The 26,215-nt window shown below is 40.7% G+C and overlaps 1 protein-coding gene across 1 annotated transcript in view; it reads right to left on the bottom strand.

Annotated features, from left to right (window-relative positions):
• Positions 1 to 26,215, bottom strand: part of LOC132404918 (probable E3 ubiquitin-protein ligase HERC1) — a 279,423-nt gene that overhangs the window by 216,097 nt on the left and 37,111 nt on the right. Inside the window, exons 9-13 of the mRNA XM_059989522.1 lie at positions 25,822 to 25,966; positions 24,915 to 25,086; positions 14,639 to 14,773; positions 2,176 to 2,341; positions 1,302 to 1,427 (exon numbers count right to left, since the gene is read on the bottom strand). Of these exons, the coding sequence (XP_059845505.1) occupies positions 1,302 to 1,427; positions 2,176 to 2,341; positions 14,639 to 14,773; positions 24,915 to 25,086; positions 25,822 to 25,966 (744 nt within the window). The remainder of the gene's footprint in view (positions 1 to 1,301; positions 1,428 to 2,175; positions 2,342 to 14,638; positions 14,774 to 24,914; positions 25,087 to 25,821; positions 25,967 to 26,215) is intronic.

Genomic DNA, 26,215 nt, shown 5'->3' with positions numbered 1-26,215 from the left:
ACCAGATCACGAGACTGAAGCCCACAACGCCCTATGGCTTTCAAAAGCAGAGAGATGTCAAATACTTCTTCCAAATGTTTTAGATGTCCATATAGACTGATCAATTTTATAAATAGTTCAAGCAGATTTAAGTAATTTCTTAAAAATTACTTTAAAAATTCACCTTAAGTAGCCAGAGCTGCTAGAAATCAACATAAAGAAAAAAACATTTACTGTATTTGTACTGAAGTTCACCATATCATACAAGGGAACAATTCAATTGTATGATAAGATTAATTCTTGACCTCACAATCAATATCATTATCTTGCATCTTATTGACTGCTTGGACTGTTCTTTATTTATAACTGTATTACTTTATCCTGCATTCTGTTATTGAATCCCTGTTGTACCAGCCCAGTACATTGAAGTGAGGAAATTATATGTTTGGATGGCATGCAAAACAAAGTTTTTCCACTTTAACTGTGATGACTATAAAATTATTCACCAATTTTAAAATCAAAGTTAATGCCCAGGTTCTGAAGAATGTAGTCTTGCTACTAAATCCAGTGACTGGGATTGGCATAATCTGATTTGCTCGTTAGTTTCGTGCTGTCATTTAACTCCAGCTCATTCCTAATTTCTGCATTTTAACACACAGTATGTACGTGCACAGAAATCAGAGACAGGTCCACTCTCAGTTGTGGGTATTCTCGAAGAAGCTGATGTCCAGAGAGCTGCAAATCTCTTTATGTGCATTATTCTATTATCTATTAAAATGTGTGTGTGCCCGCACGCACGCACCCTTAACTCCTGGTGGAGTTGTCGGGGTGCCGTCATGACAAGCTTTTTGCACCGATCTTTTTGGTGATTGCTCATCGTACAGTGTGTCTTGGGCATCTGAAACCTGGCATAGCCCATCCCTGTCCAGGTTTTTTTTTTTACGAGGTCGAGTTGCTAGGTCGACGCTCAACCCAGGCACAGATGGAGAGCCTGCAAGGGAGCCGGCTGGATTTGAACTCTTGCCCCGAAGTCCAGCGCTGATGCCACTACGCCACCAGCCGGCTAAAATATGCAAAACACTAAACAAAATGTCATTCAATACAGTGTAAACAGATGACAAAGGAACTAAAACAGTTTTATGGATAGTTATAATTTTATCTGAACAATACAGTCTGTAACCTACTAATAATCTTCGTTCATAGATTATACAAGTTAATAATAATGTATCAAGCTACACAGAATATAAAATAGAGTTTATGAATATGTTGTCAATATTAGTATTAATAATGTCACATCAGCACCTAATGATGGTGATGCTTACTTGTCCTTTTGATAAACTTTCCCATCTTTCTGGACCTTGAGGTAGAAGACTGTGTAAAAGCTCAGTACGTTCCCTGAGTGGAGGCAACAGTAAAGATGCACCAACCGAAAGTGTTTCATTAACTGCCTGTGTAACACAAGTACAGCTTTTAATCAATAAGCATGAGCTGCAGAATTTGAAAATATATTCATGTTACTTGTAGTAGAAAATAAAATAATGGTTAGATCAATTTCATAAACACAATTTAATGCAAAATTATAATGTTAATTTTTCATAAAATTAGGTGTAGGATTATGAATAGAATAACTTATGGCTCTAGATCTCCTAAAAACTGTTAGCTTGGATAGATGATGGGCTGACTGGCAAAGGCAGAGTGGGAATAAAAGGGGGCCTTTTCTGGTTGGCCACCTGGCTGACAAAATTGATGGCTTGATGGCCAAGTTCTCAGATGATACAAAGAGAGGTGGAAGGGCAGGTAGTGTTGAAAAAGCAGAGAGTCAATGAAAGGTAACTTGCAGGTTGGTGAAGGTAAATGCAATGTTAGCATTCATTTCAAAAGAACTAGAACAGAAAGGCAAGGATGTAACGTTGAGGCTTCATAAGACATTAGTCAGACCGCAGTTGGAGTAGTATAAACAGTTTTTGGACCTCATATCTAAGAAAGAATCTGCTGGCATTGAAGTGTGTCCACATGAGGTTTACAAGAATGATATAGGAATGACAAGTTTAATGTATGAGGAGCATTTGATGGATCAATAACCAAGAGCTCAGACAGCTAGTTCAGTAAGTTAATCAAATGATTTTGTACCCTTAGGGACAGACATTTAATAATAATATCACAAAGAGATAAACCTAGTCAATTTTCTCCATTTACCTCTTCAATATTTTTTGGGACATCTGAATCTATTAACTGAAAAAGTAAGTTTCTTAGTGGTCTGGTCTGTTGACCGAGGACAGTGGCACCAGTTCCTCCAGCTTGAGCCAGGGAAAGATGGGTAGAAAGCAACTTCAAACAAAGTAACACAAAGTGATGGTGCTCCCTATTAAAAATAGAATAGAAATCTATTAGTGCTATATATATATATGTTTCATTTCAAAAACATCAAAAATTATTAGTAAAGACAAACATAAATACAAACAAAAACTTAACAATATTAAAAGAAAATTAAAGATATAGAACTTTTTACTCACACTTGCCCATCAAAGCCCCTCCTCTCTTTTCAAATGAAAGGCTTATTCCTGTGCAAATGCAGGAACAACTAGATACCGGAGAATGAGGAGATGACAGAGTGGAACTGCAGGGAGGTAAGTCACCCCTAAGATGCAAGAGGCAGGAATCTGGGTGATTGTCAGGAGAGGGAAAGAGAAAAGGCAGCCAATTCAGAGTACTCCTATGGCTGTTCCCTTCAATATTAAGTATACCACTAAGGATACCTTTTTTTAGGCCGGGGGGGGGGGGGGGTGGTGAAGAGAAGGAAATCAACTACCAGCATCCGCAGTTGAATCTGTCTTTGTGATTCAGAAGCAATGGGGAGAGAAGAGGAGTGCAGTAGGTGGGAACTGAGGAGGGTGGTAGGACAAAGGGCTCTAGGAATACAACTCCATAATGTATTTAAAGTGGCATCCCAGGTAGATAGGGTCATAAAGAAAGATGTTGGCATATTGCTGGCTGGTTGCATAGTGGCATCAACGCTGGGCTTAAGGGCCAGAGGTCGTGTGTTCGAATCTGGCCAGCTCCCTTGCATGCTCTCCATCTGTGCCTGGGTTGAGTGTCGACCTAGCAACTCAACCTTGTAAAAAAAACCTGGAGAGGGATGGGCTCCGCCAGGTTTCAGATGCCTAGGGCACACTATATGATGAGCAATCACCAAAAATCGGTGCAAAAAGCTTGTCATGACGGTCCCCCGTCAATTCCACCAGGAGTTAAGGGTGTTTTGAGTACAGGTTTGGGATGTTATGTTGAAGTTGTACAAGACATTGATGAGGACTAATTTGGAGTATTGTGTGCAGGTTTGCTCACCTACATACAGGAAAGTGTAAATAAGTTCAAAGAGTACAAAGAAAATCTACAAAGATGTTGGCAGATCTGGAGCACTGGAGTTAGAAGGGAAGATTGAACAGGCTAGGACTGTATTCTCTAGAACATAGATGTTTGAGAGGAGACTTGATAGAGGTATACAAAATTATGAGGGGGTTTAAATAGGGTAAGTGCAAGCAGGCTTTTTCCACTGAGGTTGAGTGGGACTAGAACTAGAGGTTATGGGTTAAGCTGGAAAGATGAGAAGTTTAAGGGGAACATGAGGGGAAACTTCTTCACTCAGAGGCAGAATGAGCTGCCAGCACAAGGGGTGCATGGAAGCTTCATTTCAACGTTTATGAGGAGTTTGGATAGGTACATGGATGGTAGGAGTACAGAGGCCTATGGTCCCAATGCAGATCGATAACAATAGGCAGTTTAAATGGTTTGGCTTAGACTAGATGGGCTCAAGGACCTATTTCTGTGGTGTGCTTTTCTATGACTCTAGCAATAAAGGTTTGAGGAGCAAACAGGACATTCTGTGGATGTGAAAGGGATGCCTGGATGGTATCTTGCCTCCTAGATGCCAGGATCAGGGATGTCTCAAACTGAGTCCATGGTATTTTTAAAGAAGAGGGTGAGCAGCCAGAATTCATGGTATATATTGTTACCAATGATACAGGCAGGAAAAGGGAGGGGATTCTGAAAAGAGAATTTAAGAAGATAGGTAGAAAGCTGAAAATCAGAACCTCTGGGATAGTAATATCTGATATTGCTGCATGCGCCACACACCAATGAGCGTAAGAATAGGATGATTTGGCAGATGAATACCTGGCTGAGGAATTAGTGCAGTGGACAGGGTTTCAGCTTTCTGAATCACTGAGATCCCTTCTCGGGAAGTATAACCTGCACAAAAAGGACAGCTTACACCTGAATCTGAGGGGGACCAATATCCTTGCAGGCACACTTTCTAGAACTGGTGGCAGTGCTATGGGAACCAGAATAATAGAGCTGAGGATGGGGCAGTTGGTATACAAGTCAATGCAGTGTGAGTGAATCTGTGAGGAAGGACAGGCAGATGATAGGGCAAAATTGCAGTCAGTGGGATGAGTTGGTGTGTAACACAGGGGCAAAATCAAAAACTGTGATGAATACAGAATCCTTTATTTGAATGCATGCAGTATATAGAATAAGGTAGATGATCACGAAGCGCAGTCAGGGAATGGCAGGTATGATGTGGGCATCACTGAGGCATGCCTGAAAGAAAATCATAGTTGGGAGCTTAACATCCAAGGATACACACTGTATTGAAAGGATAGCCAGGTAGGCAGAGGGGGTAGGGTGGTTCTGTTGGTAACAATGGAAATCATATCCTTAGAAAGAGTTAACATAGGATCCGAAGATGTAGAATCGTTGTGGGTAGTTAAGAAACTGCAAGGGTGAAAAGAACTTAATGGGAGTTATAAACAGGTCTCCAAACAGTAACCAGAATGTGGAATAAATATCACAACTGGAGACAGAAAATGCACGTCAAAAGGGCAATGTCATGTGAGATTTCAATATGCAGCTAGCTTGGAAAAACCAGGTTGGTACCAGATCCCAAACAATTGCTTGTTGTTGAGCCTACTTGGAGAAAGGCAATTCTGGATTGAGTGTTGGGTGATAAACCAAATTTGATAGGGAGCTTAGGGTAGAGGAACTCTTAGGAAACTGAGATCAGAATATGACAGAATTCACCCTGCAGTTTGAGAGGGTGAAGATGAAGTTAGATGTATCATTATTGCAGCAGAGTAAAGAGAATTATACTGAGGCATGAGAGGGGAGCTGGTCAAAGTTGATTGGAAGGGGACACTAGCAGGGATGATGACTTAATAGCAATGGCTGGAGTTTCTAGGGACAATTCAGAAGGCACAGTATAAATGCATCCCAAAGCTAAGAAGTAGCTGAAGGGTGGATGATGCAAACGTGCCTGACAAGGAACATCAAAGACAGCAAATAAGAAGGAACATAACATAGCAAAAATTAATGAGGTTTGAGAATTGGGAAGCTGGAAAAAAACCCAACAGAAGGCACGCAAAAAAGCAATGAGAATAATATAAAAGAGAATAACAAAAGTTTTCCAGATTTTAAAAGAGAGGTGAGAGATGATATTGGACTGCTGTAAAATGACACTGGGCAGCTAGTAATGGGAGACAAAATAATAGCAAACAAAATTAATAAGTATTTTGCATCAGTCTTCACTGTGGAAGACGGAAGTATGCTGGAAATTCAACAGTGTCAAAGGGCAGAAGTGAATGTAGTTGCTGTTATTAAGGAGAAGGTGCTTGAGAAGCTGGAAGTCTTAAAGTAGATATGTCAATTGGACCAGACGGACTACACCCCAGAGCTCTTAAAGAAGTAGCTAAAGAGACTGTGGAGGCATTATTAGCAACCTTTTAAGAATCACTAGATTTCAGAATGGCTTTGGCAAGGTGCAGCACAGGACCCTGCTTAAAAACAGCCCAATATACTACAGAAAGCTACTATCATAGATAGAATATTGGCTGACAGGCAAGAGACGAAGAATGGGAAAAAAGGGAGGCCTTTTCTGAGGTGCTCCTCAAGGCTTGGTGTTAGGACCTGAGTGCTTCTTTTCAAGTTATATGTCAATGATTTGGATGACAGAATTGATAGTTTTATGGCTAAGTCTGCAGACTGGGAGCATGGGCCAATCCTAGCCAGGCCACACTTTAAGTATTGTCAACAGTTTTGGGCCTCTCATCTCAGAAAGGATATATTATCATTGGAGGGTCTAGAGCAGGCTCACAAGGATGATTCCAAGAATGAAGGGGTTAACATTTGAGGAGTGTTTAGCAGCTTTGGGCCTGTACTCACTGGAATTTAGAAGAATGCAAGGGGATCTCCCTGAAACCTATCAAATGTTGAAAGGACTAGATAAGGTGGATATGGAAAAGTTGTTTCCTATGGTGGGGGCATCCGGAACTAGAGGGCACAGCCTCAAAACTGAGGGGTGACCCTTTAGAACAGAAGTAAGGAGGAATTTTATTTTTAGCTTAGAGAGCAGTAAAACTATGGAATGCTCTGCCACAGTGGAGGCCAAGGCTGTGCGTATAGTTAAGGTGGAATTTGATTGTTTTCTGATCAGTTAGGCATCAAAGGATATGTCAACAAGGCAGATGTATAGGGTTGAGTGGGATCTGGGATCAGCCATGATGGAATGGTGGAGCAGACTCGATGGGCGGAATGGCCTAATTCTGCTCCTATGTCTTATGGCAAAGAATTGGCAGATGGAATGTAGTGTAGGGAAGTGTATGGTCATGTACTTTGGTTGAAGGAATAAAGGTATAGACTATTTTCTAAATGAGGAGAAAATTCAAAAATTAGAGGTGGAAAGGTACTTGGGATTTCTTGTGCAGGTTCCCAAAAGGCTAACTTTCAGATTCAGTCGGTGGTAAGGAAGGCAAATGCAATGTTAGCATTATTTTCTAAAGAACTACAATATAAGAGAAAGGATTTAATTGTGAGGCTTTATAAAGGCACTGGTCAGACCACATTTGGAGTGGCATGAGCAGTTTCAGGTCCCTTATCAAAAGAAAAAGTCTGCTGGCATTGGAGAAGGTCCAGAGGAGGTTCACAAGAATAATTCTGGGAAGGAAAGGGTTAACATGAGAAGAATTTGATGAGGAGTATTTGCTGGAGTTTTGAAGGATGAAAGGGAATTTCATTGAAACCTACTGAATATTGACAGAGTGAATGTGGAAAGGATGTTTCCTATAGTAGATGAGTCTTGGACCAGAGGGCACAGCCACAGAAAAGACAGACATCCATTCAGAGCAGAAACAAAGAGCAATTTCTTTAGCTAGAGAGTAGTGAATCTTTGGAATTCATTGCACAGAGAACTGTGGAGACCAAAACACGGAGGTTGATAGGTTCTTGGTTAGGTAGGGCATCAAAAGTTACATGGAGAATGCGGTTAAAAAGGATTTATAAAAAAAATCAGCTCTGATGGAAATGGTGGAGCAGACACAATCAGCTGAATGGCATAATTCTGCTTCTATGTCTCAATCAAGTCTCTCATTTCAGATTTTGGAGAGACTCTTCAGTTCACTTTCTGCCTGTCTGTGGGACAAGCCACTTGCTTTAAGAAAACTGGAAAAAGTAGAGAAATCAATTGAGGTATGGCAGAACTATTTTCTAAAGGAATCTGAATTTTATAGATTTGTTACTTATTAAATAGAATGGAAGTCAATCCACATCAATATTAATCTACTAGGCAATCAACTGATCAGAACAGAATGTCCATTTAGTACAGAAATGAGGAGAAATTTCTTTAGCCAGAAAGTAGTTATGTCTGTGGAAGGCCAAGACATTTAAAGCAGAGGTTGACAGGTTGAGTCATAGAAAAGTACAGTATAGTAACAGGCACTTGAGTCCATCGAGATCTGCACCCCGACCATAGCTCTCCATACCTCCTCAAAAATGTACGTATCCAAATTTCTCTTAAGCTTTGAAACCAAGCTTGCCTGCACCACTTGTGCTGGCAGCTCGTTCCACACTCATAGCCTTCTGAGTGAAGAAGTTTCCTCTCATGTTTCCCTTAAACTTAACCCATTACCTCTAGGTATAGTCCCACCCAACCTCAATGGAAAAAGCCTGCTTGCATTTACCCTAACAATACCCCTCAGAATTTTGTATCCCTCTATCAAGTCACCCCGCATTATTTATGTTCCAAGGAATAAAGTCCTAACCTATTCAATCTTTCCTTATAACTCAAGTCCTCCAGTACCAGGAATATACTTGTAAATTTTATCTGTACTCTTTCCACCTTATTTACATCTTTCCTGTAGGTAGGTAGGTGGCTAAAACTGCATACAACACTCCAAATTAGCCCTCACTAACATCTTATACAACTTCAATATAACATCCCATCTCCTTACTCAATATTTTGATTTAAGGCTGACTTGCTAAAAGCTTACTTTTCTATATAAAACCTAACCTGTTTGGTCCTACTGAAGTGCAACACCTTGCACGTCTGCATTAAATCCCATCTGACATTTTTTCAGCATATTTTTCCAGCTAATCCAAATCCTGTTGTAAGCTGTGATGGTCTCCCTCTCTGCCACTACACCCCAAATCTTGCTGTCAACTGCAAGTTTGCTGATCCAGTTAACCAAATTATCATCCAGATCATTAGTATAGATGACAAACAATGGACCCAGCATTTCACTAGTCAGAGGCCTTACTCAGAGAGACAACCGTATACTAGCACTCTCTGGCTTCTTCCAGAAAGCCAATGCTCAATCCAAATCACCTGATCATCTTGAATGCCAAGTGACTGAACCTTCTTGACCAACCTCCCATGCAGGACCTTGTCAAAGGCCTTGCTGGAGTTCATGTAGATGATGTCCACTACCTTGCCTTCATCAATTTTCTTGGTAATTTTTTCAAAACCATCTATTAGATTCATTAGACTTGACCTACCACACATGAAGTTGTGCTGACTATCCCTAATTAGTCCCTGTCTATCTGCATTGCCGATAAAAAGTATTCACCCCTCTTCGAAGTTTTCATGTTTTATTGTTTTACAACACTGAATCACAGCGGATTTAATTTGGCTTTTTTTTGACACTGACCAACAGAAAAGTGAGAACAGATTTCTACCAAGTGATCTAAATTGATTACAAATATAAAACACAAAATAATTGATTGCATAAGTATTCACCCTCTACGTCAATATTTATTACAGCCTTGAGTTTGTGTGGATCGGTCTCTATCAGCTTTTCACATTTTTCAACAGTCTTCTTCATAAAACTATTCAAGCTCTGTCAGATTGCATGGGGATTGTGAGTGAGCAGCCCTTTGCAAGTGCAACTAGAAATTCTCAATTGGATTGAGGTGTGGCCTCGGAAATGACCACCCCAGGACATTAATTTTGTTGCTTTTAAGCCATCCTGTTAGCTTTGGCTTTATGCTTGGGGTCACTGTCTTGCTGGAAAACAAATCTCCTCTCAAATCGCAGTTCTCTTGCAGACTACATCAGGTTTTCCTCCAGGATTTCCCTGTATTTTGCTATATTCATTTTTACCTCTACCTTCACAAGCCTTCCAGGGCCTGCTGCAGTGAAGCATCCCCACAGCATGATGCAGCCACCACTATGCTTTACTGTTGGGATGGTGTGTTTTTGATTAGTTTACGCCAAACTCAGTGTTTAGTCTGATGGCCAAAAAGCTCAATTCTGGTTTCATCAGACCAGAAATCCTTCTTCCAGCTGACTTCATAGTCTCCCATGAGTTTTTTTTTCCCAACAGTGGCTTTCTCTTTGCCACTCTTTCATAAAGCTGTAAGTAGTGAAGCACCCAGGCAACAGTTGTACGCGCAGTCTCTCCCATTTCAGCCACTGAAGTTTGTAACTTCTCCAGAGTTGTCATAGGTCTCTTGGTGGCCTGCCTCACTAGTCACCTTCTTGCACGATCACTGAGTTTGTAAGGAGGCATGTTCCAGGCAGATTTGCAGCTGTGGTATATTCTTTCCATTTCTTGATGATTGACTTAACTCCAAAGTATATTCAGAGACTTGGAAATTTTCCTGTATCCATCTTGAGCTGCTTTTCAATAACTTTTTTGCGGAGTTGTGTGGAGTGTTCTTTTCTCTTCATGCTTAGTTTTTGCCACAAACCACTAGCAGTTGGACCTTTCAGATACAGATGTATTTTTACTACAATCAATTGAAGCACCTTGACTGCAGATGGTATTCTCCATTTAACTAATTATGTATGTGACATCTAAATCCAATTGGCTACACAGTGATGATTTGGTATGCCATATTTTTGCAAACAATTATTTTGTGTTTTACATTTGTAATTCATTTAGATCACTTTGCAGAGATGTTTTCACTTTGACACGAAATAATCTTTTTCTGTTGATCAATGTCAAAAAAGCCAAATTAAATCCACTGCGATTTAATGTTAGAAACATAGAAAACCTGCAGCACAATACAGGACCTTTGGCCCAAAAAGTTGTGCCGAACATGTCCTTACCTTAGAAATTACTAGGCTTAATTATAGCCTTCTATTTTTCTAAGCTCCATGTAACTATCCAAAAGTCTCTTAAAAGACCCTATCGTATCCACCTCTACCACCGTTGCCGGCATCCCATTTCATGTACTCACCACTCTCTGAGTAAAAAACTTACCCCTGACATCTCCTCTGTACTCCCCAGCACCTTAAACCTGTGTCCTCTTGTAGCAACCATTTCAGCCCTGGGAAAAGGTCTCTGACTATCCACACGATCAATGCCTCTCATCATCTTATACACCTCTATCAAGTCTCACCTCTCATCCTCCATTGCTCCAAGGAGATAAGGTCAAGTTCACTCAACCTATTCTCATAAGGCTTGCTCCTCAAACCAGGCAACATCCTTGTAAATCTCCTCTGCACCCTTTCTATGGCTTCTACATCCTTCCTGTAGTGAGGCAGCCAGAACTGAGCACAGTACTCCAAGTGGGGTCTGACCAGGGCCCTATATAGCTGCAACATTACCTTTCGGCTCCTAAATTCAATTCCACGATTGATGAAGGCCAATACGCCGTACGCCTTCTTAACCACAGAGCCAATCGCCACAGCTGCTTTGAGCATCCTATAGACTCAGACCCCAAGATCCCTCTGATACTCCACACTGCCAAGAGTCTGACCATTAATACTATATTCTGCCATCATATTTGACTTACCAAAATGAACCACTTCACACTTATCTGGGCTGAACTCCATCTGCCGCTTCTCAGCCCAGTTTTGCATCCTATCAATGTCCCACTGTAACCTCTGACAGCCCTCCACACTATCCACAACACGTTCAACCTTTGTGTCATCAGCAAACTTACTAACCCATCCCTCCACTTCTTCAACCAGGTCATTTATAAAAATCATGAAGAGTAAGGGTCCCAGAACAGATCCCTGAGGCACTCCACTGGTGACTGACCTCCATGCAGAATATGACCTGTCTACAACCACTCTTTGCCTTCTGTGGGCAAGCCAGTTCTGGATCCACAAAGCAATGTCCCCTTGGATCCCATGCCTCATTACTTTCTCAATAAGTCTTGGATGGGGTACCTTATCAAATGCCTTGCTGAAATCCATATACACTACATCTACTGCTCTTCCTTCATCAATGTGTTTAGTCTCAAAAAATTCAGTCAGGCTCGTAAGGCACAACCTGCACTTGACAAAGCCATGCTGACTATTCCTAATCATATTATACTTATCCAAATGTTCAAAATCCTGTCAGGATCTGCTTCATCAATTTACCAACCACTAAGGTAAGACTCATTGGTCTATAATTTCCTGGGCTATCTCTACTCCCTTTCCTGAATAAAGGAACAACATCTGCAACCCTCCGATCCTCTGGAACCTCTCCTGTCCCCGCTGATGATGCAAAGATCATTGCCAAAGGCTCAGCAATCTCCTCCCTCGCCTTCCACAGTAGCCTGAGGTGCACCTCATCTGGTCCCGGCGACTTATCCAACTTGATGCTTTCCAAAAGCTCCAGCACATCCTCTTTCTTACTGTCTACATGCTCAAACTTTTCAGTCTGCTGCAAGTCATCACTACAATCACCAAGATCCTTTCCGTAGTGGATACTGAAGTATTCATTAAGTACCTCAAGTAAAGTAAGTAAAACAATAAAAAATCCGGGGGGGGGGGAATGGGGGAGAGTGAATTTTTTTTATAGGCACTGTAAATACTCATATCTGGTCCCTCGGAATACCTTCCAATAACTTTCCCATTACTGATGTCAGGCTCACCGGCCTTTAATGTCCAAGTTTATTTTTACAGTTTTTCTTAAACAGTGGAACAACATTAACTATCTACCAGTCCATCGGTAACTTACCCGTCGCAAAGGGTGAATTAAATATCTCTGCTAGGGCTCATGCGATTTTTGCATTTGCCTGCCATCAGGTCTGTGGGAATACCTCATCAGCCCCTGGGCATTTTATCCACCCTAATTTGTCTCAAAACAGCAAACATCTCCTCGTAATCTTTATACGGTCCATGACCCTGCTGTTGCTTTTCTTCACTTCTACAGACTCAGTGTCTGTCTCCCAAGTAAACACAGATGCAAAAAAAAAATCCATTTAAGATTTCCCCCATCTCTTTTGACTCCATGCATAGATTGCTATTCTGATCTTCCAGAGAACTAATTTTGTCACCTGCAATCATTTTGCTCCTAATGTATCTTCAGAATCCCTCAGGATTCTCCTTCACCTTTTCTGCTAGATTAACCTCATTCTTTCTTTTACCTTTCCTGAGTTCTGTTACATTTCTTATGCTTCATAAGTACCTTATTTGTACCTACCTGCCTATACACTTCCTTTTTTTTCTTAACCAGGGCCTCAATATCTCTTGAAAACCAAGGTTCCCCACACCCATTACCTTTACCTTTTATTCTGACAGGTTTATACCCAAACTATTTCATTTTTGAAGGCTTCCCACTTAACATTTGCCAGAAAACAGCCTATCCCAATCCACACTTGCCAGATCCTTTCTGATACAATCAGAATTGACCTTTCTCCAATTTAGATTCTCTACCTGCGAACCAGATCTATCTTTTTCCATATTTACTTTGAAACTAATGGCATAATGACCATGGCAAATGATGGCAATTTGCTCCCCAACACAAACTTCTGTCACCTGCCCTGTCTCATTTCCTAATAGGAGACTAAATATCGCACACTTTCTCATTGGGACTTCTATGTACTGATTAAAGAAACTTTCCTGAACACATTTGACAAATGCTATCCCATCTAGTCCTTTTACAGTACAAGAGTCCCAGTTAATATGTGGCAAGTTAAAATCACCTACTATGACAACCTTATGTTTCTTACAACAGTCTGTGATCTCTCTACAGATTTGTTCCTCTAAATCCCTCAGTCTGTTGGGTGGTCTGTAATACAGCCTCAATAATGAGGTCGTAACCATTCTTATTCCTCGTTCCATTCATTTTAGACAAGCTCTCCTGTTTACCCTGACTGAGCACTTATGTGACATTTTTCCAGACTAGTAATGTCACTCTTTCCCCTTTAATCCCTCCTGCTCTGTCATCTCTAAAACAATGAAACCCCAGAATATTGAGCTGCCAGTCTTGATCCTCCTGCAACCAAGTCTCACCAATGGCTACAATATACAGGTCTCCCCTGCTATCCGAAGGTAGAGGGTTCCTGTGACACCGTTTGTAAGCCGAAATATCGTAAAGCAAAGAAGCAATTGCCATTTATTTATATGAGAAAAATGTTCGAGCATTCCCAGACCCAAAAAATAACCTACCAAATCATACCAAATAACATATAAAACCTAAAATAACACGAACGTATAGTAAAAGCAGAAATGATATAAACATACAGCCTATATAAAGTAGAAATATTGTATGTATGGTATAGTATCGCTTATCAAAATTGGGAAGACACGAGCCAAAATGGTTTGGAGGGAAAAAAATCAGCACATACGCGCACGTGCACAATGTTTCACAGTCATTGTAGCCTTTCTCGGGGTAAACACACGTATATAGTGGGTGTCTTTTTCTCGTAAAAGTGAAAATCCTCTTTGGTTAATGAAAACAGGTACTAATGTAGGTCTTTTATAACAGCGAGCTGTCGTAAAGCAAATGTTCAAAGAACGGGGGCCACCTGTAATAATTCCATGTGTTGATCCATGCCCTGTGCTTATCTGCCTTTCCTACAGCACTTCTTGCACTGAAATATATGGCTCAAAACATTTGTCACACCATGCTCAACCTTTAGATTTCTGACTTTGTCTGAGGTCTTAACATGTGTCTCCACACCTCTCCACTCTACATTGCCCTGCAACTGTAACACAAACCATCCCATTGAAGCACTTGCAAGCATTCCCACTCAGATAATAGTCCCCCTCCAGTTCAGGTGCAAACCATCTTTTCTATAGGTTCTTGATTAGTCAGGGCATCAAAGGTTATGGGCAGAAGGCTGGAAAATGGGGTTGACAGAGATAATAAATCAGCCACGATGGAATGGCAAAACAGAACTATGGGCTGAATGGCCTAATTCTGCTGCTATGAGGTCTACCTGACACATGTTCAGTCAGGCAAATTTGGGTAATTTAAGCAAGTTTGCATTGTTACTGAAATTCAACAAAAAACTGTAAAAATCATTAGAAACAATACCAAAGATTTTTAATGATGATGCAGTGCAGGATTAAAGGATTATAAAAGGATCTTTATTAGAATTCATCCAAGACTCATTCCACATTAATTACTAAGTTGCAAATTTCTGTAGCAGCTTTATTAAGCATCATTACCTTTGAGAACAGAAAGGCTGTGGAGGTATCTCATTGTTAATGCCATCGCAATATCTATCCAAAAAGGTCTGCAGGTAACTAAAAGTACTTTCTTCCAGATCAACGCAGTAAGGTCTGTGCCAGGCTACTAGTTGTCTAAAGGGGGAAAAAAAATTGATAAATTATTGGAAAAATAATGACTTAAAACATTTTTATTCAGCAACATTCCTCAAATGACGGCAAAGAAAGTAAATTCAGCACAGTTCTTGTAAAGATTACTGATTTATAGCTCATGACTCATTTAATATTTACTAGGCATTGTTAACTTATTTTCTTCAAATGCATCATCTGTCATTATGGTTGTCTTCTTTTCCACCACCAAGACTTTTCAGAAACTGTTCATTTAGTAAACTCTGAAAGGGCTTTGCATTCTTACAGAATAAAATCCATGTTTGGACTATGATTTGCATTATAGTGCACAACCAACCAAAATCTTAGGAAGTTCCTGTGATCAAAGATAAATAATTTCTACTCCAGTTTTATGGGTTCTGAGGTAGTTAATTAAACTATTGTGGGAACCATAGACTCTTACACAGATGGGTGGAGGAGGTGGCTGACAAGTGAGTAGTTTGTGAGGAGATCCACCCCTTTTGCTGGGTATCTGTGTGCTCCAAACATCCAGCCATGAGGTTTTCAAAAGCATCACAAAAGCTACTTTGTCCCAGGGGAGAGGGTATAGCATTTTGCTGCATCATTGAATCTTTTTCACTCATTTACTTGGTAATCACTTCTCATGAGAGCCCGGAATGGAGCACCTGCTTGAGAGTCAGGTGTTTCTGTGAATGTCATAATCTTGCCCAGTGTAACAGGTTAAATGCAACAAGGCCCTCAATGCTGGGACTTAATTCTTCAAGTGAACCTGAATTGTGTAAATTTATTGCTGGAAGCTTTAAATTAAATTAATTTGATTGGGAAGGTTTAACTGGAGATGATTAGTGATGAACTAAAATAAAACACAAGAGAAATCAATGAATCATCACTTTCAATATTTGCAAAATGAGCAGATAGTTAAATCCCAGTGTTTATCTCTTCTCAACTAATCAATAAGCTCCAAGACCTAAGCCTCAAAACCTCCTGTGCAACTGGATTCCCAATTTCCTCACTTACCGATTATGGATTGGCAACAACATCTCCTCCACAATCACCATCAGCACAGGCGCACCACAAAACTGTGTGCTTAGTGTCTTGTTCTACTCACTTTATGATTATGATAACAAGGCCAATGCAATATTTAAATTTGATGATGACACCACTACTGTTGGTTAAGTTAAAGGTGGTGACAAACTGGCAAATTCATAAGAGCGAGATAGAAAATCTGATTTTACACTGTCACACCACCACTTCTCACTCAACATCAGCGAAACCAAGGACCTGATTTGTGACTACAGGATAAAGAAATCAGGGGTCCATGAAACAGTGGTCATTAGTGGATCGGAGTTAGAGAGAGTAAATTTAAACTCCTGGGTGGTATCAGAGGCCACAGGGGCAACAACAGTCAGCAGCCTATCAATGGGGTGATGATGGTCAGCAGCTAGGCCAGCAACATCCATCAAGTCCGCTCTCCTTGTACGCTGATGGAAAGATGTTTTTGATATTCTGAGACGACGTGATTATTGGACTGTACTTTATATATCTCTCCTTCAGTTTTTCGGTATTTTCTTTCTTGTGGCTGATTGGTGTGTGAGTGACCTGTTAATTTTTTGTGTGTGAGAAGGGAGATGGGGATTTTAATGCTACTGTCACTGTTCTTTTTTGTGAATGAGGGAGCTGGGGATTGTTATCATCATTGTTTGATTCCATCGGGGAGGGGGTTCGGGATTTGTTGCTATCATCACTGTTTCTTTTCTGCAAGTGAGGGGGTTGGCAATTGTTATTGCCGCTGTATTTTCTTCAGGGAAGGTGGTGGGGGATTTTGGGATTTGTAAGTTTTATTTCTTTTTCATGCCGGGGGGGGGGGGGGGGTGAGAGTTGATGTCTTTCCTTCCAACAACTGCCATGGTCTTTTGTATTTCCTGGCCATCTGGAGGAGATAAATTTCAGAGTTGTATTGTACATGCATACTTTGACAATAAAATGAACCTTTGAACCTTTGTCATTGTATCAGAGGCTCTGTCTTGTGACCAGAACATATATGCCATTTTGAAGAATGCTGAGCAGCTCCTTTACTTTCTTAGAAGTTTGTGCAGATTTAGCATGTCATCTAAAACTTTGACAAACTTCGATGTCTGTACAGTAGAGACTATCCTGACTGGTTGCATCATGACCAACTATGGAAACATTTTTGCTGCTACGATCAGAAAGGAGGTAAAGAAGTTTTAGGTTCCATACCAACAGGTTCAGGAACAGTGCTGACACTGGAGAAGGTTCAAAGAACATTCATTAAAATGATTCCGGGAGCAAGAAGGCTGCAGGTGAATGGCTGATTTTTCTGAGCGAAGGGAGTTTCTTACTATTCGGGGTAAAAGAGAGGCGAGACTGCGCAGGTGCATGTCAGCCAGTAGAGCGCAAAAGGTTTAGAAAGAAGACCGTCCTATCCAGCATGCAGCAGAGTGACAGGGCTTTGGCTCAACAGGCTTAGGCGGTAACAGGATAAGGCGAGGTAGGTTTAACTGTGTTAATTGTGGAAAGGAGGAAGTATGTGTGTGAGGCCAGTTTTCTGTGCTCGGTGTCAGATGTGGGAAGTCCTGGAGTCTCCCAGCCTCCTGGAATGCCATATCTGCACCTGGTGTCGAGCTGCAGCTCTGAGGAACTGAGTTAGGGAACTGGAGATGCAGCTTGATGACTTTCGCCTGGTCAGGGAGAGCGAGGAGGTGATAGAAAGGAGTTATAGGCAGGTGGTCACACCAGGGCCACGGGAGACAGAGAAGTGGGTCACAGTCAGGAGGGGGAAGGGGAAGAGTCAGATACTAGAGAGTACCCCTGTGGCTGTACCCCTTGACAATAAGTACTCCTGTTTGAGTACTGTTGGGGGAGGGAAACAGCCTACCTGGTCCCAGAGTCCAGCCCTGTGGCTCAGAAGGGTAGGGAAGGGAAGTAGTGATAGGGGACTCTATAGTTAGGGGGTCAGACAGGCGATTTTGTGGATGCAGGAAAGAAACCCGTATGGTAGTTTGCCTCCCAGGTGCCAGGATCCAGGATGTTTCAGATCGCATCCAAGATATCCAGCGGTGGGAGGAAGAACAACCTGAGGTAGTGGTACATATATTGGTACCAATGACATAAGTAGGAAAAGGGAAGGGCTCCTGAAAAAGGACTACAGGGAGTTGGGAAGGAAGTTGAGAAGCAGGAACGCAAAGGTAGTAATCTCAGGATTACTGCCTGTAGCACGTGACAGTGAGAATAGGAATAGAATGAGGTGGAGGATAAAAGCGTGGCTGAGGGATTGGAACAGGGGGCAGGGATTCAGATTTCTGGATCATTGGGACCTCTTTTGGGGCAGGCGTGACCTGTACAAAAAGGATGGGTGGCATTTGAATCCCAGAGGAACCAATATCCTGGTGGGGAGGTTTGCTAAGGATACTGGGGAGAGTTGAAACTACAATTGTTGTGGGGTGGGAACATAACTGAACTGACTGGGGAAGGGGAGGTTGGCTCACAAATTGAGAAAGCTTGTAGACAGTGCGAGAGGAGGATAGGCAGGTGATAGAGAAGGGACGCACTCAGACCGAAGGTTGAGATGTGTCTATTTTAACGCAAGGAGTGTTGTGAATAAAGTGGATGAGCTTAGAGTGTGGATCAGTACTTGGAGGTATGATGTGGTGGCCATTACAGAGACTTGGATGGCTCAGGGACAGGAATGGTTACTTCAAGTGCCAGGTTTTAAGTGTTTCAGAAAGGACAGGGAGGGAGGCAAAAGAGGTGAGGGCATGTTACTGTTCATCAGAGATAGTGTCATGGCTGCAGAAAAGGTGGACACCATGGAGGGATTGTCTACGGAGTCTCTGTGGATGGAGGTTATGAACAGGAAGGGGTGAATAACTTTATTGTGTGCTTTTTATAGGCCACCCAATAGTAACAGGGATATTGAGGAGCAGATAGGGAAAGAGATCCTGGAAGTAATAAAAACAGAGTTGTCGTGATGGGAGATTTTAATTTCCCAAATATCGATAGGCATCTCCCCAGAGCAAAAGGTTTAGATGGGGTGGAGTTTGTTTGGTGTGTTCTGGAAGGTTCCTTATCACAATATGTAGATAAGCCTACAAGAGCAGAGGCTCTACTTGATTTAGCACTGGGAAATGAACCTGGTCAGGTGTCAGATCTCTCAGTGGGAGAGAATTTTGGAGATAGTGATCATAATTCTATCTCCTTTACAATAGCACTGGAGAGAGATAGGACCAGACAAGTTAAAAAAGCGTTTAATTGGAGTAAGGGGAGTTATGAGGCTATCAGGCAGGAAACTGGAGGCTTAAATTGGAAACAGAGGAAAAAGTATGGAAGAAATGTGGCAAATATTCAGGGGATATTTGTGTGGAGTTCTGTATAGGTACGTTCCAATGAGACAGGGAAGTTATGGTAGGGTACAGGAAACGTGGTGTACAAAGGCTGTTATAAATCTAGTCAAGAAAAAAAGAAAAGCTTACAAAAGATTCAGGGAGGTAGGTAATGTTAGAGATCTAGAAGATAATAAGGCTAACACGAAGGAACTTAAGAAGGAAGGGGCCATTGAAGAAGGAAGAGCCAGAAGGGGCCATGAGAAGGCCTTTGCGGGCAGGATTAAGGAAAACCCCAAGGCATTCTACATGTATGTGAAGAGCAAGAGGATAAGATGTGAAAGAATAGGACCTATCAAGTGTGACAGTGGGAAAGTGTGTATGGAACCAGAAGAAATAGCAGAGGTACTTAGTGAATACTTTACTTCAGTATTCACTACGGAAAAAGATCTTGGTGATTGTAGTGATGACTTGCAGCAGACTGAAAAGTTTGAGCATATAAATATTAAGAAAGAGGATGTGCTGGAGCTTTTGGAAAGCATCAAGTTGGATAAGTCACCGGGACCGGATGCGATGTACCCTAGGCTAATGTGGGAGGCAAGGGAGGAGACTGCTGAGCATCTGGCAATGATTTTTGCATCATCATGGGGATGGGAGAGGTTCCGGAGGATTGGAGGGTTGCAGATGTTGTTCCTTTATTCAAGAAAGGGAGTAGATATAGCCCAGGAAATTAAAGACCAGTGAGTCTTACCTCAGTGGTTGGTAAGTTGATGGAGAAGATCCTGAGAGGCAGGATTTATGAACATTTGGAGAGGTATAATATGATTACGAGTAGTCAGCATGGCTTTGACAAGGGCAGGTCGTGCCTTACGAGCCTGATTGAATTTTTTGAGGATGCGACTAAACACATTGATGGAGGAAGAGCAAGTAGATGTAGTGTACGTGGATTTCAGGAAGGGATTTGATAAAGTACCATGCAAGGCTTGTTAAGAAAGTAATAAGGCATGGGATCCAAGGGGACATTGCTTTGTTGATCCAGAACTGGCTTGCCCACAGAAGGCAAAGAGTGGTCGTAGACAAGTCATATTCTGCATGGAGGTCGGTCACCAGTGGTGTGCCTCAGGGATCTGTTCTGGGACTCTTACTCCTCGTGATTTTTATAAATGACCTGGATGACGAAGTGGAGGGATGGGTTAGTAAATTTGATGACACAAAGGTTGGGGGTGTTGTGGATGGAATAGAGGGCTGTCAGAGGTTGCAGCAGGACATTGATACGATGCAAAACTGGGCTGAGAAGTGGCAGATGGAATTTAACCCAGATAAGTGTGAAGTGGTTCATTTTGGTAATTCAAATATGATAGCAGAATGTAGTATCAATGGTAAGACTCTTGGTAGTGTGGAGTATCAGAAGGATCTTGGGGTTCAAGTCCATAGGACACTCAAAGCAGCTGCGCAGGTTGGCTCTGTGGCTAAGAAGGCATATGGTGTATTGGTCTTCATCAATCATGGAACTGAATTTAGGAGCCAAAAGGTAATGTTGCAGCTATATAGGACCCTGCTCAGACCCCACTTGGAGTACTGTGCTCAGTTCTGGTCACCTCACTACAGGAAGGGAGTGGAAGCCATAGAAAGGGTGCAGAGGAGATTTACAAGGATGTTGCCTGGATTGGGGAGCATACCTTATGAGAATAGGTTGGGTGAACTCAGCCTTTTACTCCTCAGAGCGACGGTGGATGAGAGGTGACCAGATAGAGGTGCATAAGATGATGAGAGGCATCGATCATGTGGATCGTCAAAGGCTTTTTCCCCAGGGCTGAAATAGTTGCCACAAGAGGACAAAGGTTTAAGGTGCTGGGGAGTAGGTACAGAGGAGATGTCAGGGGTAAGTTTTTTACTCAGAGAGTGGTGAGTGTGTGGAATGGGCTGCTGGCAACGGTGGTGGAGGTGGATAATGATAAGGTCTTTTAAGAGAGTTTTAAATAGATACATGGAGCTTAGTAAAATAGAGGACTCTGGGTAAGCCTAGTAATTTCTAAGGTAGAGACATGTACTGCACAACTTTATGGGCCGAAGGGCCTGTATTGTGCTGTAGGCTTTCTATGTTTCTATAAAACCTTGTCATATGAGGAGCATTTGATGGTTCTGCACCTCTACTTACTGGAATTCAGAAGAATGGTGACCTCCTTGAAACCTATCGAATGCTGAAAAGCCTTGATAAAGTGGATGTGGAGAGGATGTTTCCTATGGTGGAGGAGTCTAAAAATGGGGGTGAGGTGTCCTTTTAGGATGGAATGGAGGAGGCACTGCTTTAGCCAGAGACTGGTGAATCTGTGGAACTTATTGTCACTGCTGGCTGTGGAGGCCAATCCATTGGGTATATTTAAGGTAGAGGCTGATAAATTCTTGATTAGTTAGGGCATAAAGGGATATGGGGAGAAGGCAGGAGACTGGGGCTGAGAGAGAAAATGGATCAGGATCAGAATCAAAATCAGTTTTATTATCAGCAGCATGTGACGTGAAATTTGTTAACTTAGCAGCAGCATTTCAATGCAATACTTAACCTGGTAGAGGAAAAAAAATAATAATCAAGTAAATCAATTACGTATATTGACTAGATTAAAAAATGTGCAAAAATAGAAATATTGTATACTACAACAAAGTAAGGTTGTGTCCAAAGATTCAGTGTTCATTTAACAATCAGATGGCCATCCCTTTGGATAACGAAGGGGAATGCTGAGTGTGTGCCTTCAGGCTTTTGTACCTCCTACCTGATGGTAACAGTGAGAAAAGGGCATGCGCTGGGGGTTGGATGTCTTTAATAATAATGCCTTTCTGAGACACCGCTCCCTAAAGATGTCCTGGGTACTTTGTAGGCTAGTACCCAAGATGGAGCTGACTAGATTTACAACCTTCTGCAGCCTCTTTTGGTCCTGTGCAGTAGCCCCTCCATACCAGACAGTGATGCAGCCTGTCAGAATGCTCTCCACAGTACAACTATATTAGTTTTTGAATGTATTTGCTGATATGCCAAATGGCATCTAAAATGGCGGAGCAATGCCAAGTGGCCTAATTCTGCTCCTAAATCTTACGGTCTTATAGTTATTACCCATCAACCATCAGGCTCCTGAACTAATGTGGACAACTTCACTCACCACAACACTGAACTGATCACGGAACACAACCTAAGGACTCACTTTCAAGGACTCTACAACGCCGGTTCCCAGGATAATTTAATTACTTAGTTATTATTATTATTATATATATTTTTATTTTTTTCCTCAGCTCAAGCTGGTAAAACCTGAGGTACAGACATAGCCAAGCCCATTTTTTTCTCAATTGCTATGAACTTTTAGACTACTCTAGTGGTAAGTCACTAGAATTCTAGCTATTTACGGAAACATTGCTGTGTAGGTCTAATTGTTTAATGCTATTACATAGTGACTTTGGGAAGAAACCAGATGTAGATATTACTATTTGGACAATGTATACCCTGTACATGTTTTATAGTCTTTCAATTTCCCTTTTTAATTTCTAATATTGTTAACTTATTGATTTCTGTTTGTTATGTGTGTTTAGAATGGCTATATCTTTTATGTTGTTCTTTATTGTTTATCCTGTAATATCATATCCAAAAGGTTAAAATGGATTGCCCCATCTGTAATAATGTATCGTTTGTAATATAACTTGTAGGACTCTGAATCTGAAACTGAATCGGGCATGTATTTGTAAACTATGGTGTCTCTTTTGAGTTTGTATTTTAAAGTAAGATTTTGGTGAATGATATTTGCCACTTGATTGTGCCTGTGTAAGTAATCTGATTGTGCTAAACTGCTGCAAGATCCTGTAATGTGTTGGATTGTTTACGGTTTCTTGTGGCATATTCTGTATTTATCATCTTGCATTTGTTGGTCTTTTATTATGTACTTTTGATATTTTTTGTGTTAACCACCTGGTTCTGTATTGCCACAAGGAACCCCTCTGTTTCTGGCAAGAGGTCTTCAGTTCTCATTTTCCTTTGTAAATTTTCCAGATTGGTTTTGGACCAAGATATTATGCCAAAAAAATATGTTAATATGGGTATAGTGAACGTGTTCAGAGCTTTGTTTCAATTTTACTATTGAGCTCTATCATTATTATTATTATTATTATTATTATTATTATTATTATTATTACTACAAACAACAACATGCACAAAATGCTGGTAGAACACAGCAGGCTAGGCAGCATCTATAGGGAGAAGCGCTGTCGACGTCTCGGCCCGAAACATCGACAGTGCTTCTCCTTATAGATGCTGCCTGGCCTGCTGTGTTCCACCAGCATTTTGTCTGTGTTATCAGAGTAGTATTTGTTGAGATTTGGATACTTTGTTAATAAAATTACTTTGAACTTCCAGAAGTTAAATAAGAGCCTCTAACTGCTGCCATAAAGAATAGTTGCAGTCAAGCAAAGGTCTATGATTCCTAAACTGATATGCTGGGAACCAAAAGGGAAATGAGTACAAGGAAAACGAATTCACAATGGTACATCAGGGATTAAAAAATCATTCAGGTAAAGTAAAAGAAGCTTTACTCTGAACCTGCAAAAATGCTGATTTATGAAGTTTTATGTCAAGACACAACACTAATATTGATCGCTATTTAAGCATAATAAGGATGTGCTATTGAAGACTTTCTAGCTTTACAATGCATTGCCATCACCGACTTCTAGAATTGTCACTTACTCGTGTTATCACAACGTTAAATTCATACACATGCATGAAATAGGATACAAAGAAATGCTACAGAACTGATGCCAAGAAGAAGCAAATCTGCAAAGGGCATTCCAAATGGAGTGGTATTCAATAACAAGAAATCAGGGTACAATGTAAGATGCGATAACATTTACTCCTGTACAAAAATATACACAACACATTTAATACCTATATGCTATTGAATAGAAGTGTCTAACATGTTTGTAACTCGTACATGCAAAGGGCATGGTGGATGGGGAAGGATATGAGAAGGTCAACAATGGAAAGTTTACAAAGCTAAAAAAAACAGAATAGAATACATCCAAGGTCCTTAAATGAAGAGGGTTTGTTGTACCTAATAATGGACGGCATTATTAGGTTTTGTCATTATTTAAGAAAAATAATCAGGTAGCTTGGTTATTACCACAACAATGATGTTTGTGAGAGCTGGTGCACGTATATTAGTTGTATTTCTAACATTATAACCGTGATTATAGTTCAGAAATACTGCACTGGTTTTGAGACACCCTGAAAGAGAAATTACATGTCCATAATGGGGCTCTCTTACTTTGTTGCAAGCAGGTAGGCAGAGCAGAAACTTGACTTTACCAGGACTACAACATCCTCACATGGATCATCAATAGGATTAGTTTAGCAGAATTAGATTTATTATAATAGGTAAATAAAATGTACATTAAGAGCATAAGTACACAATAGTATGTGAAGAATGTATGCAACACCTACTAATAAACTAGAAACCTAACTGTGACTTTAATCAAAAGGTAGTGTAACAATGTTCAATTATATTATGAAAATTCTGTTCAAAAACTGCAATGACATATGTTGAATAAAATGTAATTGTTCCCAGCACTACAAGTTATTCAAAATGATCATTAGTTTAAAAACCCAAATATAGGTGCACATTATTCCTGATCTGCTCATTCAGTATTTAATAATACAAATTCAAAACATTATTCTAATTGAAATTTTAAAAATATAAACACATTTAAAACCATAAAACGTTGTTCAGTTAATTTATCATTTTATGGATGATACACTTGTAAAGTTACCTCATTACCTATCAGTTGGAGCAGCTGTCCAGGCTAAGCTGTGAGAAGTTCCTGCAGTGATTTGTTGTATAGGTATTCCTTCCAAACCAATTACTTTCTTCGGTTTAGCAATTGGGGTTGATGTATGCCCCTGTCCACACTGACCCATTGCATTATTACCCCAAGCATAAACTTCATTGTCTATTGGAATAAGAAAAATTAATTCTGTTGCACACTTCAAGTGCCATAAGAAAGATCTACTCAAATTACATATGAAAGTGAACCTGTCAAATATAACTGCATCAGTTATCTGAGGAATAAGTGTACCAATGTTTTAACTAACTTCAAACTTTTACAACTTTCAACTAATGCATAAATTCAAACACAAGACTGGATACCATAGCCTGTTCTACTAATGTGTATCTGAACCCAACATGAATTATATTACTTACCATTACTAAAAGCATTTAATTGAAAACTGTCAACCTTGTGTTTATGTATTGCCATGGTCATGTATTGCCACTGTCACAAAAATACAAGTTCAAATAAAATATTACAGGGAAATAGCAGGAGAATGCATCTGATGGGCCAAGTGGCTTAATTCTGCTTCTATGTCTTAGGGTCTTCTTCAACCACCCAATTAGCCCATTTGTAAATGTGTTTTGCTTCAACCACTAAAGCACCTCAGCTGGCATGGATAAGTTTGGCCAAAGAGCTTGCTCCATGCTTTATAACTCTAATTCCAAAGGCATGTTATAGAAATTCACAAATGGAGTTTCTGGGCACATTAGCACCCATGATGCAATTACTGATCAGGCTTATTGCTAGATCTAGAATTCTTCTTTTTCTGTTGATGAAACATCAAATCACACACAATTTTTGTGGGATATTTTCTCCAACATTACGAAATGCATTTGGTAGTATTTGGCATCTTACCATGAGTTAGTGCTAAACAATGGCTATCTCCACAAGAAATATCGATGATTTTGGTTGAATTCAGCTCCTCAACTAGTCGTGGCCTGAGAGCTGTTGTTTCTGAAGAACCACTACCTAGGCACGAGCCACAGCCCCAAGCAAACACCTGAAGTGAGAAAATATATAATCTGGATTATTATTCATCTACTATCTTAAAGACGATGACCTTTAAATATTGACAATTCAAGTCACTTTCTGCATTTTGAATCAGAAAATTTACTTGCTTTTAAGTATCAAGCAGCTATTTAAAATTACAGCATTTCAAAAGTGTATGCAGGTAATAGTGGTAGACATAGTACAATCACTTGAGTCGAATATGATGATTCCCCTAAGGGGCTGTCTATCGGTGGGTCCT

This window comes from Hypanus sabinus, chromosome 14 (assembly GCF_030144855.1).
Source record: "Hypanus sabinus isolate sHypSab1 chromosome 14, sHypSab1.hap1, whole genome shotgun sequence".
Lineage (NCBI taxonomy): Eukaryota > Metazoa > Chordata > Chondrichthyes > Myliobatiformes > Dasyatidae > Hypanus > Hypanus sabinus.
The sequence above is the reverse complement of the archived record's forward strand: the minus strand, read 5'-3'. Positions and strand labels throughout refer to the sequence as shown.